Source organism: Coregonus lavaretus, assembly GCF_964263955.1.
Source record: "Coregonus lavaretus genome assembly, contig: HAP1_SCAFFOLD_47, whole genome shotgun sequence".
Lineage (NCBI taxonomy): Eukaryota > Metazoa > Chordata > Actinopteri > Salmoniformes > Salmonidae > Coregonus > Coregonus lavaretus.
The window spans coordinates 231,667-245,021 of record NW_028161510.1 but is presented as its reverse complement, the minus strand read 5'-3'; the positions used below and the strand labels follow the sequence as shown (position 1 = coordinate 245,021).

The 13,355-nt window shown below is 42.6% G+C and overlaps 1 protein-coding gene across 1 annotated transcript; it reads left to right on the top strand.

Moving 5' to 3' along the window:
• The first annotated feature begins 2,945 nt into the window (after positions 1–2,945).
• LOC311120600 (uncharacterized protein) lies at positions 2,946–12,900 on the top strand. The gene is made up of 2 exons (XM_084195187.1): positions 2,946–3,556; positions 12,030–12,900. Exons 1-2 carry the CDS (start codon positions 3,148–3,150, stop codon positions 12,779–12,781), a joined length of 1,161 nt encoding a protein of 386 aa, XP_084051313.1. The 5' UTR covers positions 2,946–3,147; the 3' UTR covers positions 12,782–12,900.
• The last annotated feature ends 455 nt before the right edge of the window (positions 12,901–13,355 follow it).

Here is a 13,355-nt window from a genome sequence, read left to right as displayed (position 1 = left end):
TATGATGTACTGTTTTATATTTTGTTTTATATGTGATGTAAGTGCTTTAATATGTTTGGACCCCAGGAAGAGTAGCTGCTTCCTTGGCAGCAGCTAATGGGGATCCCTAATAAATACAAAATACAAATACCATAACCGCTAACTGCTACACACAGCCTACATTGTTGTCACCATATTAGCTAAAGTAATGTCAGAGTCAACATAACTAGCTACTAGAACTAACGCGTTAATAAACCCGCTACAATCATGCAGTACAGTGTACAGCAAACAGTTTGGCAGTTACACCGGTGGGCCCCGGTGGCAATACATTAATAAAACCAAAAGCTGACCTTGACTTGGCAGAGTTCCAGTGTTAGATAGCCGTAGCCTTGTGCTTTCAGTACTAGATTCATTCTCTGATCCTTTGATTGGGTGGACAACATGTCAGTTCATGGACGGGGGTGAGAATCACCAGCCTCCTAGCCTCTCTTGTTTGTCCTTCAGCTAGCTGTCCTCCGGCTACACCATGGTGCTACCCTACAGAGTGCTGCTGAGGCTACTGGAGAACCTTCATTGCAAAACAGTGTGTTTTTAATCAGTTATTTGGTGACGTGATTATATTTAGTATAGTTTTATCTAAAAATGATAACTTTAAAAAAAATATTTCACTTTTAATTTTTCTGAAATTCACTGAGGATGGTCCTCCTCTGAGGAGCCTCGACTAGTAGGAATAATTCAAATGGAACCCAGGGATAATCATGAATAACTAACGGCGATCAACCAATCAGTATCCGGGATCCAAATGTACTGTTTTATAATGAGCGATCTAGTCTAGATTAAACCTCATAGGAAGACAGTTTTATCTTGTGGAGGTTTCACTATATGCTCTGTTTGTCTTTGGCAGGAGAGAGACCAGTCTCTCACACAGACAGCGGGAAGAGTCATGCAGGGAAACCAGACCCAGCGATGTCTAAACCAGCGAGACAACACCACTGCTCCCAGTGTAATAAGAGTTTTAAGTGGTTATGGAAGCTGAAAGAGCATGGGAGAACACACACAGGAGAAAAGCCCTTCCAATGCTCCCAGTGTGGAAAAAGTTATACCCAGTTAGTGAGCCTGAAAAGGCATAAAGGAATGCACTTAGGAGAAAAGCCTTACCACTGCTCTCAGTGTGGAAAGACTTTTACCCAGTTAGGGAACCTGAACAAACATAAGAGAATACACTCTGGAGAGAAGCCTTACCCTTGTTCCCATTGTGGAAAGAACTTTAGGTTGTCAGATAATCTGAAGGAGCACGAGAGGACACACACCGGAGAGAAACCTTACCATTGCTCCCTGTGTGGAAAGGATTTTACCAAGTTAGGGAACCTAAAAGAACACGAGAGGAAACACACAGGAGAAAAGCCTTACCAATGCTCCCAGTGTGGAAAGAGATTTTCAAGATCACCGGACCTTAAAAAGCACGAGAGGACACACACAGGAGAAAAGCCTTACCACTGCTCCCAGTGTGGAAAGAGTTTTACTGATTTAGATAGCCTGACCATACATAAGATAATACACTCTAAAGAGAAGCCTTACCATTGTTCTCAGTGTGGAAAAAGTTTTACCAAGCTTGGGAACTTGAAAAGGCATGAGAACATACACACACAGGGGAGGATAAGCTCACAGTTTGGAAAGAGTTTTAGTCAGGGAACCTAATTGTGCAAAGACATTTTCCCAGACAGAGGACCTGAATTCACATGACAGAATAGACAGGCTGTGTTCTGACTGATGTTTGACTGTTATTTTATGCCACATTAAATCATATTGTTTATATGAAATCTTACTCAAAAATAGGCTTACTTTTGTTTTAGTTTTTTTCCTCTGGAGACATGATCATGTCTAAAATCAAATTATAATTAAAACATTTGTAATTATGGATTTGGGATTGATTGAATTCAACTATAAACCCTTCATGTTTATTATATGATTTGGATATTTTAAAATGTAAATTATTAATTGGATGAATAATGGATCTATAAGCAACCATTTTACATTTAAACAGGTTCTCCAGCACAAAATGTGTATCAGCCAATTAAAATAGTTGATGAACTGAAGTTCCAATACTTTTTTCATACTAAACGCAGCTCAGTACTGTTACACCATGTAGGAGCAGTTTGGACCTACTCAGTACTGTTACACCATGTAGGAGCAGTTTGGACCTACTCAGTACTGTTACACCATGTAGGAGCAGTTTGGACCTACTCAGTACTGGTACACCATGTAGGAGCAGTTTGGACCTACTCAGTACTGGTACACCATGTAGGAGCAGTTTGGACCTACTCAGTACTGTTACACCATGTAGGAGCAGTTTGGACCTACTCAGTACTGGTACACCATGTAGGAGCAGTTTGGACCTACTCAGTACTGGTACACCATGTAGGAGCAGTTTGGACCTACTCAGTACTGGTACACCATGTAGGAGCAGTTTGGACCTACTCAGTACCGGTACACCATGTAGGAGCAGTTTGGACCTACTCAGTACTGGTACACCATGTAGGAGCAGTTTGGACCTACTCAGTACCGGTATACCATGTAGGAGCAGTTTGGACCTACCCAGTACTGGTACACCATGTAGGAGCAGTTTGGACCTAGTTGCCTTATTGGGATATTATCTGTTCGTTTGACTGATTTCCTAAATGCAGATGTGCAGTAGTATGGTTGGTTGTTTTAAATTCTCACTCATTAAAGATATTCACTAATCAACACATGCTTCTCTTTGTACGTCTCAATATAATATTATTTAATGAAATAAATAAAAAAAATCTACTTTTTGTCTGGAAAATGAAATAAATATTTCCCTCGACTGCGTTACCCACTCCAGTCAGCAGATGGCGATGTGTGCATCTTTCAGGCGATGTTACCAGTGTGACGTATAATCTAGTGGACGGCACGTTTCTTCAACGACAACAACAGCTCGTCAGTCATCTCCGTAGCTTTCTAGACAATATAGGCGAAACATTCAAGCTCTTTAGACACTTTCTGTATATATTAGCCACTGTGTTTTAAACCCACTTCTGTCGTCTAGTTAGTTATCCCATTTAATTTCATATTTACGGTGTTGTTGGTATTGGTCAGCTAGCTGGCTGGTTAAGTTAGCACTAGCCTAGTTAGCTAACATCCCCGACCATGAGCTCACTAAGCTACTCTCCTCCTGCTAAAGAAGAGGAGGTCTGCTGGACGGAGAAAGAAGCTCTAGTAAAAGAGGAGGAGGAAGAGGAGGATGTTACAATACAAAAACAAGTAGAGGGTGAAGCTGTTACCGTGAAAGAAGAAGAGAAAGACGTTACAGTGAAAGAAGAGGAAGACGCGTTCAGAGTGAAAGAGGAGGAAGATGTTACAGTGAAAGAAGAGGAAGACGCGTTCAGAGTGAAAGAGGAGGAGGATGTTACAGTGAAAAAAGAGGAAGACGCGTTCAGGGTGAAAGAAGAGGAGGATGTTACAGTGAAAGAAGAGGAGGATGCCGTTTTTGGATTGGGAGAGATTACTGTCACATTGGAGGAAGAAGAAGAAGAGACGGGAGATCTGATTAACACTAGTAAGTACTGTCTTAAAAACAGGGGCGCAAATTCTGCAGTTGTTGAACCGATGTGTGGTTTTAAAGGGCCATTCTAATGAAGGTCTACACTTTAATAGGTTGTTCTGTAGGAATTGTTACATTTACATTTTAGTCATTTAGCAGACGCTCTTATCCAGAGCGACTTACAGGAGCAATTAGGGTTAAGTGCCTTGCTCAAGGGCACATCGACAGATTTTTCACCTAGTCGGCTCGGGGATTAGAACCAGCGACCTTTCGGTTACTGGCACAACGCTCTTTACCACTAAGCTACCTGCCGCCTTGGGGTAGTGTACGGGTGGGTTTCACGTCCTGTCTCGGTGTAGCAGGAGGACGTGGCTGCTGTCCCCATGTGTGAGGTTACACCTGCCACAACAAGGAGAGGCGTGGGGCTACAAAGAGTGGGGGGTGGCCAACAAAACGTTAATGGATCAAATGCTTCACATTATATATTTCACTACCTTTGTAAACATCTGAATATCTCTTTCTGTAGTGCTTTAATCAGTGTCTGTGCTTGACATCACATAAAAGCATAAAACAACTCGTGTGTGACTTCAAATGATGAAGAGAACAAAATCAAGACAAAGAAGGATAATTTTGATCTGGATTAAATGTATTTAAAATAAACTGATCAGGTTATTTAACCAATAAAGCATGAAAACCTGTGGATTATTGTAACACATGACTAAAGGATGTTCTTAGTGTTATTCACAATAATCCATGGGTTGAGTAATTTTTCTTCTGAGAGCTTTTATCAAACATGATTAATAAGATTGACAACATGTTTTCTGTATACCAGAGGATATAGTCTAAAAGCACCAATGTTGACAAAATGACACTTTCTGTCAAACAGTAACACTTTATATTTTATTAACGTTTTGTAACACAAGTAAATGGTTTACATTCCCCCCAAATAAGCATATTTGAACATGTTTACACTTTTTTTTTGTAAAATGTTATGTTTAAAACATGTTTTTCATGTTTTGAACATTTATGTTGATCAATTTCATCCGTTGCATGTTATTCATTCAAAGTGTGGAGTTTTGGTGATACTCAGGCTGAGAAATTGGTGGCTAAATGACTCACTAACTGTAAGTGGCTCTGGATAAGAGCGTCTGCTAAATGACTCACTAACTGTAAGTGGCTCTGGATAAGAGCGTCTGCTAAATGACTCACTAACTGTAAGTGGCTCTGGATAAGAGCGTCTGCTAAATGACTCACTAACTGTAAGTGGCTCTGGATAAGAGCGTCTGCTAAATGACTCACTAACTGTAAGTCTCTCTGGATAAGAGCGTCTGCTAAATGACTCACTAACTGTAAGTGGCTCTGGATAAGAGCGTCTGCTAAATGACTCACTAACTGTAAGTGGCTCTGGGTAAGAGCGTTCTGCTAAATGACTCACTAACTGTAAGTGGCTCTGGGTAAGAGCGTTCTGCTAAATGACTCACTAACTGTAAGTGGCTCTGGATAAGAGCGTCTGCTAAATGACTCACTAACTGTAAGTGGCTCTGGATAAGAGTGTTCTGCTAAATGACCCACTAACTGTAAGTGGCTCTGGATAAGAGCGTCTGCTAAATGACTCACTAACTGTAAGTGGCTCTGGATAAGAGCGTCTGCTAAATGACTCACTAACTGTAAGTGGTTCTGGATAAGAGCGTCTGCTAAATGACTCACTAACTGTAAGTGGCTCTGGATAACAGCGTCTGCTAAATGACTCACTAACTGTAAGTGGCTCTGGATAAGAGCGTCTGCTAAATGACTCACTAACTGTAAGTGGCTCTGGATAAGAGCGTCTGCTAAATGACTCACTAACTGTAAGTGGCTCTGGATAAGAGCGTCTGCTAAATGACTCACTAACTGTAAGTGGCTCTGGATAAGAGCGTTCTGCTAAATGACTCACTAACTGTAAGTGGCTCTGGATAAGAGCGTTCTGCTAAATGACTCACTAACTGTAAGTGGCTCTGGATAAGAGCGTCTGCTAAATGACTCACTAACTGTAAGTGGCTCTGGATAAGAGCGTCTGCTAAATGACTCACTAACTGTAAGTGGCTCTGGATAAGAGCGTCTGCTAAATGACTCACTAACTGTAAGTGGTTCTGGATAAGAGCGTCTGCTAAATGACTCACTAACTGTAAGTGGCTCTGGATAACAGCGTCTGCTAAATGACTCACTAACTGTAAGTGGCTCTGGATAAGAGCGTCTGCTAAATGACTCACTAACTGTAAGTGGCTCTGGATAAGAGCGTCTGCTAAATGACTCACTAACTGTAAGTGGCTCTGGATAAGAGCGTCTGCTAAATGACTCACTAACTGTAAGTGGCTCTGGATAAGAGCGTTCTGCTAAATGACTCACTAACTGTAAGTGGCTCTGGATAAGAGCGTTCTGCTAAATGACTCACTAACTGTAAGTGGCTCTGGATAAGAGCGTCTGCTAAATGACTCACTAACTGTAAGTGGCTCTGGATAAGAGCGTTCTGCTAAATGACTCACTAACTGTAAGTGGTTCTGGATAAGAGCGTCTGCTAAATGACTCACTAACTGTAAGTGGCTCTGGATAACAGCGTCTGCTAAATGACTCACTAACTGTAAGTGGCTCTGGATAAGAGCGTCTGCTAAATGACTCACTAACTGTAAGTGGCTCTGGATAAGAGCGTCTGCTAAATGACTCACTAACTGTAAGTGGCTCTGGATAAGAGCGTCTGCTAAATGACTCACTAACTGTAAGTGGCTCTGGATAAGAGCGTTCTGCTAAATGACTCACTAACTGTAAGTGGCTCTGGATAAGAGCGTTCTGCTAAATGACTCACTAACTGTAAGTGGCTCTGGATAAGAGCGTCTGCTAAATGACTCACTAACTGTAAGTGGCTCTGGATAAGAGTGTTCTGCTAAATGACCCACTAACTGTAAGTGGCTCTGGATAAGAGCGTCTGCTAAATGACTCACTAACTGTAAGTGGCTCTGGATAACAGCGTCTGCTAAATGACTCACTAACTGTAAGTGGCTCTGGATAACAGCGTCTGCTAAATGACTCACTAACTGTAAGTGGCTCTGGATAAGAGCGTCTGCTAAATGACTCACTAACTGTAAGTGGCTCTAGATAAGAGCGTCTGCTAAATGACTCACTAACTGTAAGTGGTTCTGGATAAGAGCGTCTGCTAAATGACTCACTAACTGTAAGTGGCTCTGGATAACAGCGTCTGCTAAATGACTCACTAACTGTAAGTGGCTCTGGATAAGAGCGTCTGCTAAATGACTCACTAACTGTAAGTGGTTCTGGATAAGAGCGTCTGCTAAATGACTCACTAACTGTAAGTGGCTCTGGATAACAGCGTCTGCTAAATGACTCACTAACTGTAAGTGGCTCTGGATAAGAGCGTCTGCTAAATGACTCACTAACTGTAAGTGGCTCTAGATAAGAGCGTCTGCTAAATGACTCACTAACTGTAAGTGGCTCTGGATAAGAGCGTCTGCTAAATGACTCACTAACTGTAAGTGGCTCTGGATAAGAGCGTTCTGCTAAATGACTCACTAACTGTAAGTGGCTCTGGATAAGAGCGTCTGCTAAATGACTCACTAACTGTAAGTGGCTCTGGATAAGAGCGTTCTGCTAAATGACTCACTAACTGTAAGTGGCTCTGGATAAGAGCGTCTGCTAAATGACTCACTAACTGTAAGTGGCTCTGGATAAGAGCGTCTGCTAAATGACTCACTAACTGTAAGTGGTTCTGGATAAGAGCGTCTGCTAAATGACTCACTAACTGTAAGTGGCTCTGGATAACAGCGTCTGCTAAATGACTCACTAACTGTAAGTGGCTCTGGATAAGAGCGTCTGCTAAATGACTCACTAACTGTAAGTGGCTCTGGATAAGAGCGTCTGCTAAATGACTCACTAACTGTAAGTGGCTCTGGATAAGAGCGTCTGCTAAATGACTCACTAACTGTAAGTGGCTCTGGATAAGAGCGTTCTGCTAAATGACTCACTAACTGTAAGTGGCTCTGGATAAGAGCGTCTGCTAAATGACTCACTAACTGTAAGTGGCTCTGGATAAGAGCGTTCTGCTAAATGAGGTGTACATGTAATAATGTAGTAGGTGGCTTTAACAGGGGCCCCTTGTTATTGGGTTAGAAGACAATAGGCTACATTCTGGATTATGACCCGTCAGGGCCCCTTGTTATTGGGTTAGAAAACAATAGGCTACATTCTGGATTATGACCCGTTAGGGCCCCTTGTTATTGGGTTAGAAAACAATAGGCTACATTCTGGATTATGACCCGTTAGGGTCCCTTGTTATTGGGTTAGAAGACAATAGGCTACATTCTGGATTATGACCCGTCAGGGCCCCTTGTTATTGGGTTAGAAGACAATAGGCTACATTCTGGATTATGACCCGTTAGGGTCCCTTGTTATTGGGTTAGAAGACAATAGGCTACATTCTGGATTATGACCCGTCAGGTCCCCTTGTTATTGGGTTAGAAGACAATAGGCTACATTCTGGATTATGACCCGTCAGGGCCCCTTGTTATTGGGTTAGAAGACAATAGGCTACATTCTGGATTATGACCCGTTAGGGTCCCTTGTTATTGGGTTAGAAGACAATAGGCTACATTCTGGATTATGACCCGTCAGGTCCCCTTGTTATTGGGTTAGAAGACAATAGGCTACATTCTGGATTATGACCCGTTAGGGTCCCTTGTTATTGGGTTAGAAGACAATAGGCTACATTCTGGATTATGACCCGTCAGGTCCCCTTGTTATTGGGTTAGAAGACAATAGGCTACATTCTGGATTATGACCCGTTAGGGGGTCATCAGTTGATTGACAGATGTAGGCCTGATGCATAACGATCAACTTTCCTCCAGTGTTGGATACTCTCCCACGCTTTATAGTTAGACTATGGATCATTTGCAGCGGTGGGTAGAGTACAAAAAAAATCTGTACTTAAGTAAAAGTACTCTTACTTAGATTGTAATTTAATAAATGTGCTAAAATGTCTAAAAAACATTTTATTTTCTTTGTCATTATGGGATGTTGTGTGTAGATTGATGAGGGGAAAAACAATTTAATCAATTTTAGAATAAGGCTGTAATGTAACAACATGTGGAAAAAGTCAAGGGGTCTGAATACTACGAGGGAGAAAGCGCATTTGTTATAAAATAATATTATTTTTATTAGTGTTGCACCATTGTTCTTATGTAATATAACCATATACAATTTCGGTAGCACATGTCTTAGTCACTCAGACAGGCCTCCACAATGGATCAGTCCACTCAGACAGACCTCCGCAATGGATCAGTCCACTCAGACAGGCCTCCACAATGGATCAGTCCACTCGGACAGGAGCCAATCAGACAGGTGTCTTGTGCTCCACCATTATTTGTTTTATTTATTTTTTGCGACAGTTCGACTAAAGAAATCTCGATCGACCAACAGCCTATCGACCAACAGCCTATCGACCAGTCGATTTAAATGGGTTCAGCCCTAAAACAGAATGACATTTAAACACACCGACAGACACTCACGGTTGGCACTGCAGCTATCTAGCTAGCTAAAAGGAGCTACATGGTCATTCTGATGTCTGCATTGGGCCGCGCAGCATTTACGGTGATGTGGCCTCTGCAGAAGTCAGGGCATTCATACTTCCTGGGCTTGGCAGAGCAGCGGAGAGCTGTTGTGGTCCTCTGTAGCTCAATTGGTAGAGCATGGCGCTTGTAACGCCAGGGTAGTGGGTTCGATCCCCGGGACCACCCATACGTAAAAATGTATGCACACATGACTGTAAGTAGCTTTGGATAAAAGCGTCTGCTAAATGGCATATTATTATTATTATTATTATTATTATTAAAGAAGTTGTCAAGGAAGTGAGTTTGTGTTTAGGACCTCCCGCCCTCACCTACCATCAACCAATCATGTCTATGAGTAGCTGTATGTAACCCTCCGCATTATTAAAACATTTGAGAGGCGCACGGCGATACGGTACGGGGCTCACTTTGGCCTCTGCCTGCCTCCGGACGATACGGTACGGGGCTCACTTTGGCCTCTGCCTGCCTCCGGACGATACGGTACGGAGCTCACTTTGGCCTCTGCCTGCCTCCGGACGATACGGTACGGGGCTCACTTTGGCCTCTGCCTGCCTCCGGACGATACGGTACGGAGCTCACTTTGGCCTCTGCCTGCCTCCGGACGATACGGTACGGGGCTCACTTTGGCCTCTGGCTGCCTCCGGACGATACGGTACGGAGCTCACTTTGGCCTCTGCCTGCCTCCGGACGATACGGTACGGAGCTCACTTTGGCCTCTGCCTGCCTCCGGACGATACGGTACGGAGCTCACTTTGGCCTCTGCCTGCCTCCGGACGATACGGTACGGAGCTCACTTTGGCCTCTGCCTGCCTCCGGACGATACGGTACGGAGCTCACTTTGGCCTCTGCCTGCCTCCGGACGATACGGTACGGAGCTCACTTTGGCCTCTGCCTGCCTCCGGACGATACGGTACGGGGCTCACTTTGGCCTCTGCCTGCCTCCGGACGATACGGTACGGGGCTCACTTTGGCCTCTGCCTGCCTCCGGACGATACGGTACGGGGCTCACTTTGGCCTCTGCAAAAGCTGGATCCCTTCTAGCCATGACCGGCCGGCCCTGGTGCTTGTAGACAGCCATGTTGTGTTATTTATTAGTTGTTATTTATTAGTTGAGTTGCGACTCCACTTTGTCCCTGGACTGTCGTTTTGCCTCTTTGATGGCCTTTGATGGTCTGTCTGTCTGTACACGTTTTTACAGACACACACACAGACATACACACCCACACAGACATATATACACACACACACACACACACACACACACACACATCCACACAGACACACACACACACACACACACACACACACACACACACACACACACACACACACACACACACACACACAGACACACACACACACAGACACACACACACACACAGACACACACACAGACATACACACTCACAAACACATACACACATACACACCCACACAGACATACACACATATATATATTCATGCTACACACACATCACAACTGCTGCTACCAGATTCCTATTATGATTGCTAAATACTGCACAGTTTAAACACTTGCCCTCCAATCCTCCTTTCCCCAAGACGTGTGTAAATATTGGACTAATAATTGTTCCTTCCTGTATTATCCTGATGCTAAAATGTTTATTCTGTTCTACTGAGACATTTAATTTATGTTCCTATTCTTATCTTGTATTATTTCTTATTGTTGTTGCATTGTCCAGAAGGAACCTGCCAATAACCATTTCATTGGACGGTGAATACCATGTGTATCCCGTACATACAACTTGAAACTTGAACTTCCGTTACCGCAATTCTGTTACTGGGTTTAAATCCACTTCACTTAATGTAGTTCATTAACCAAAATAGATTTGTTCAAACTCAAGGTGTTGTGTCATAGCCGACGACCCCACATTCTTTCTGAAGACATCGTTGAATCTTAATTCGGAGAAGATACAGTATTTTAAGAGTTTTTGGAAAACGTGGTCACTTTAAAAACTGAGGGAGATTTTACAGAAATTCTGTTAACAAACATTGCAGCAGCAGTTCTTCCAGTAAATGTGTTTTTTGGAAAATGTTCAGTGTAAATTGTTAAAAGTAGTCCTTATAGAGTTGTATGGTTGGTTAAACTTTTAAATTAATGTTTTTTTTGGGGGGGAGGGGGAATTGCCCTCTAATACACTTTCTTTCTGATACCAAAAGGGCACTAACAGATATAGTCCGGACTTAAGCCAGTCATTAGTTATATTTCTGAGGTTGAGAGACAAAAGCACTGGTTGTTCATTCTGTTGGTATAGTTTCTAGCCAAGCACACTGGTTGATCATTCTGTTGGTATAGTTTCTAGCCAAGCACACTGGTTGATCATTCTGTTGGTATAGTTTCTAGCCAAGCACACTGGTTGTTCATTCTGTTGGTATAGTTTCTAGCCAAACACACTGGTTGTTCATTCTGTTGGTATAGTTTCTAGCCAAGCACACTGGTTGTTCATTCTGTTGGTATAGTTTCTAGCCAAACACACTGGTTGTTCATTCTGTTGGTATAGTTTCTAGCCAAGCACACTGGTAGTGCATTCTATTGTTATAGTTTCTAGCCAAGCACACTGGTAGTGCATTCTAAACAGAAATGGTTGCTATGCAGGCTGGCTAGCGTTCTTCTACCTTGCTAGCTAGACCGCTAAAGCTAACAGTCACGTCAACCTCTGCTGCTGGAATGACAGCAAACTAGCTGTATTTTCGTTTGTTTGACCTTTTTTAAGCTATCAACCAATCAGCATCCAGGATCCAAATGTACAGTTTTATAATGAGGGATCTAGTCTGGATTAAACCTCAAAGGAAGACACTTTTGTCTTGTGGAGGTTTAATTCTGAACCCTGTTTAACTAAATACTCTGTCTTTGGCAGGAGAGAGACCAGACTCTCACTCTGACATCAGGAAGAGTCCTTCAGGGGAACCAGACCCAGAGATGGCCAATCCAGTGAGACGACACCACTGCTCTCAGTGTAATTTGAGTTTTAAGTGGTTATGGAAGCTGAAAGAGCATGAGAGAATACACTCTGGAGAGAAGCCTTACCCCTGTTCCCATTGTGGAAAGAGATTTTCACGATCACAGGACCTAAGATCACATGAGAGGACACACACAGAGAAGAAATCACACTATTGCTCCCAGTGTGGAAAGAGTTTTCGGTGGTTAGGGGGCCTGAACATACATAAGAGAATACACACAGGAGAAAAGCCTTACCACTGCTATCAGTGTGGAAAGAGTTTTACCCACTTAGGGAACCTGAACAAACATAAGAGAATACACTCTGGAGAGAAGCCTTACCCCTGTTCCCATTGCGGAAAGAGATTTTCACGATCACAGGACCTAAAATCACACGAGAGGACACACACAGGGGAGAAACCCCACTCTTGCTCCCAGTGTGGAAAGAGTTTTACCCAGTTAGCAACCCTAAAAATGCATAAACAAATACACACAGGAGAAAAGCCTTACCACTGCCATCAGTGTGGAAAGAATTTTACCCAGTCAGGGAGCCTGAACATACATAAGAGAATACACTCAGGAGAAAAGCCTTGTCATTGTTCCCTGTGTGGAAAGAGATTTACCAAGTTAGGGAACTTGAAAAGGCATGAGAAAACACACAGGGGAACCTAATTAGGGAACCTAATTGTGGAAAGACGTTTTCCCGGACAGAGGACCTGAAATCACATGACAGAATAGAGAGGCTGTGTTCTGACTGATGTTTGACTGTTATTTTATGCCACATTAAATCATATTGTTTATATGAAATCTTACCAAAATAATAGGCCTACTTTTGTTACAGTTTTTTCCTCTGGAGACATGATCATGTCTAAAATCAGATTTTTAAATGTGTTTTTTGTTTTGATTATGGATTTGGATTGATTGAATACAATTAGATGTTCATTACATGATTTTGATATTTTAAAACGTCAATTATTTTATTTTACCCCCTTTTTCCCTCTTAGTTGCAGGTTCACAATTGTACCTTTTCTGAGATCACTGCGTTTTAAAACACACTTCTGTCATATTAGCTAGTTGACCCATTTAATTTCATATTTACGTTGTTAGTTAGCTGGCTGGTTAAATTAGCGGTAGCACTTAGTGATGGGTAAACAAAGCTTCCTGAAGCATTGTGTAGAAAAGGGGGTGAATTACTGGAGGCTTTGATCAACACAGTGTTTACTAGTGGCACTAGTGGAAATATACA

Coding starts and splice junctions, on each gene's coding strand:
- LOC311120600 (XM_084195187.1), top strand. CDS start 3,148: ATGAGCTCACTAAGCTACTCTCCTCCTGCTAAAGAAGAGGAGGTCTGC. Junction 3,557..12,029: donor GGGAGATCTGATTAACACTA/GTAAGTACTGTC, acceptor TGTCTTTGGCAG/GAGAGAGACCAGACTCTCAC.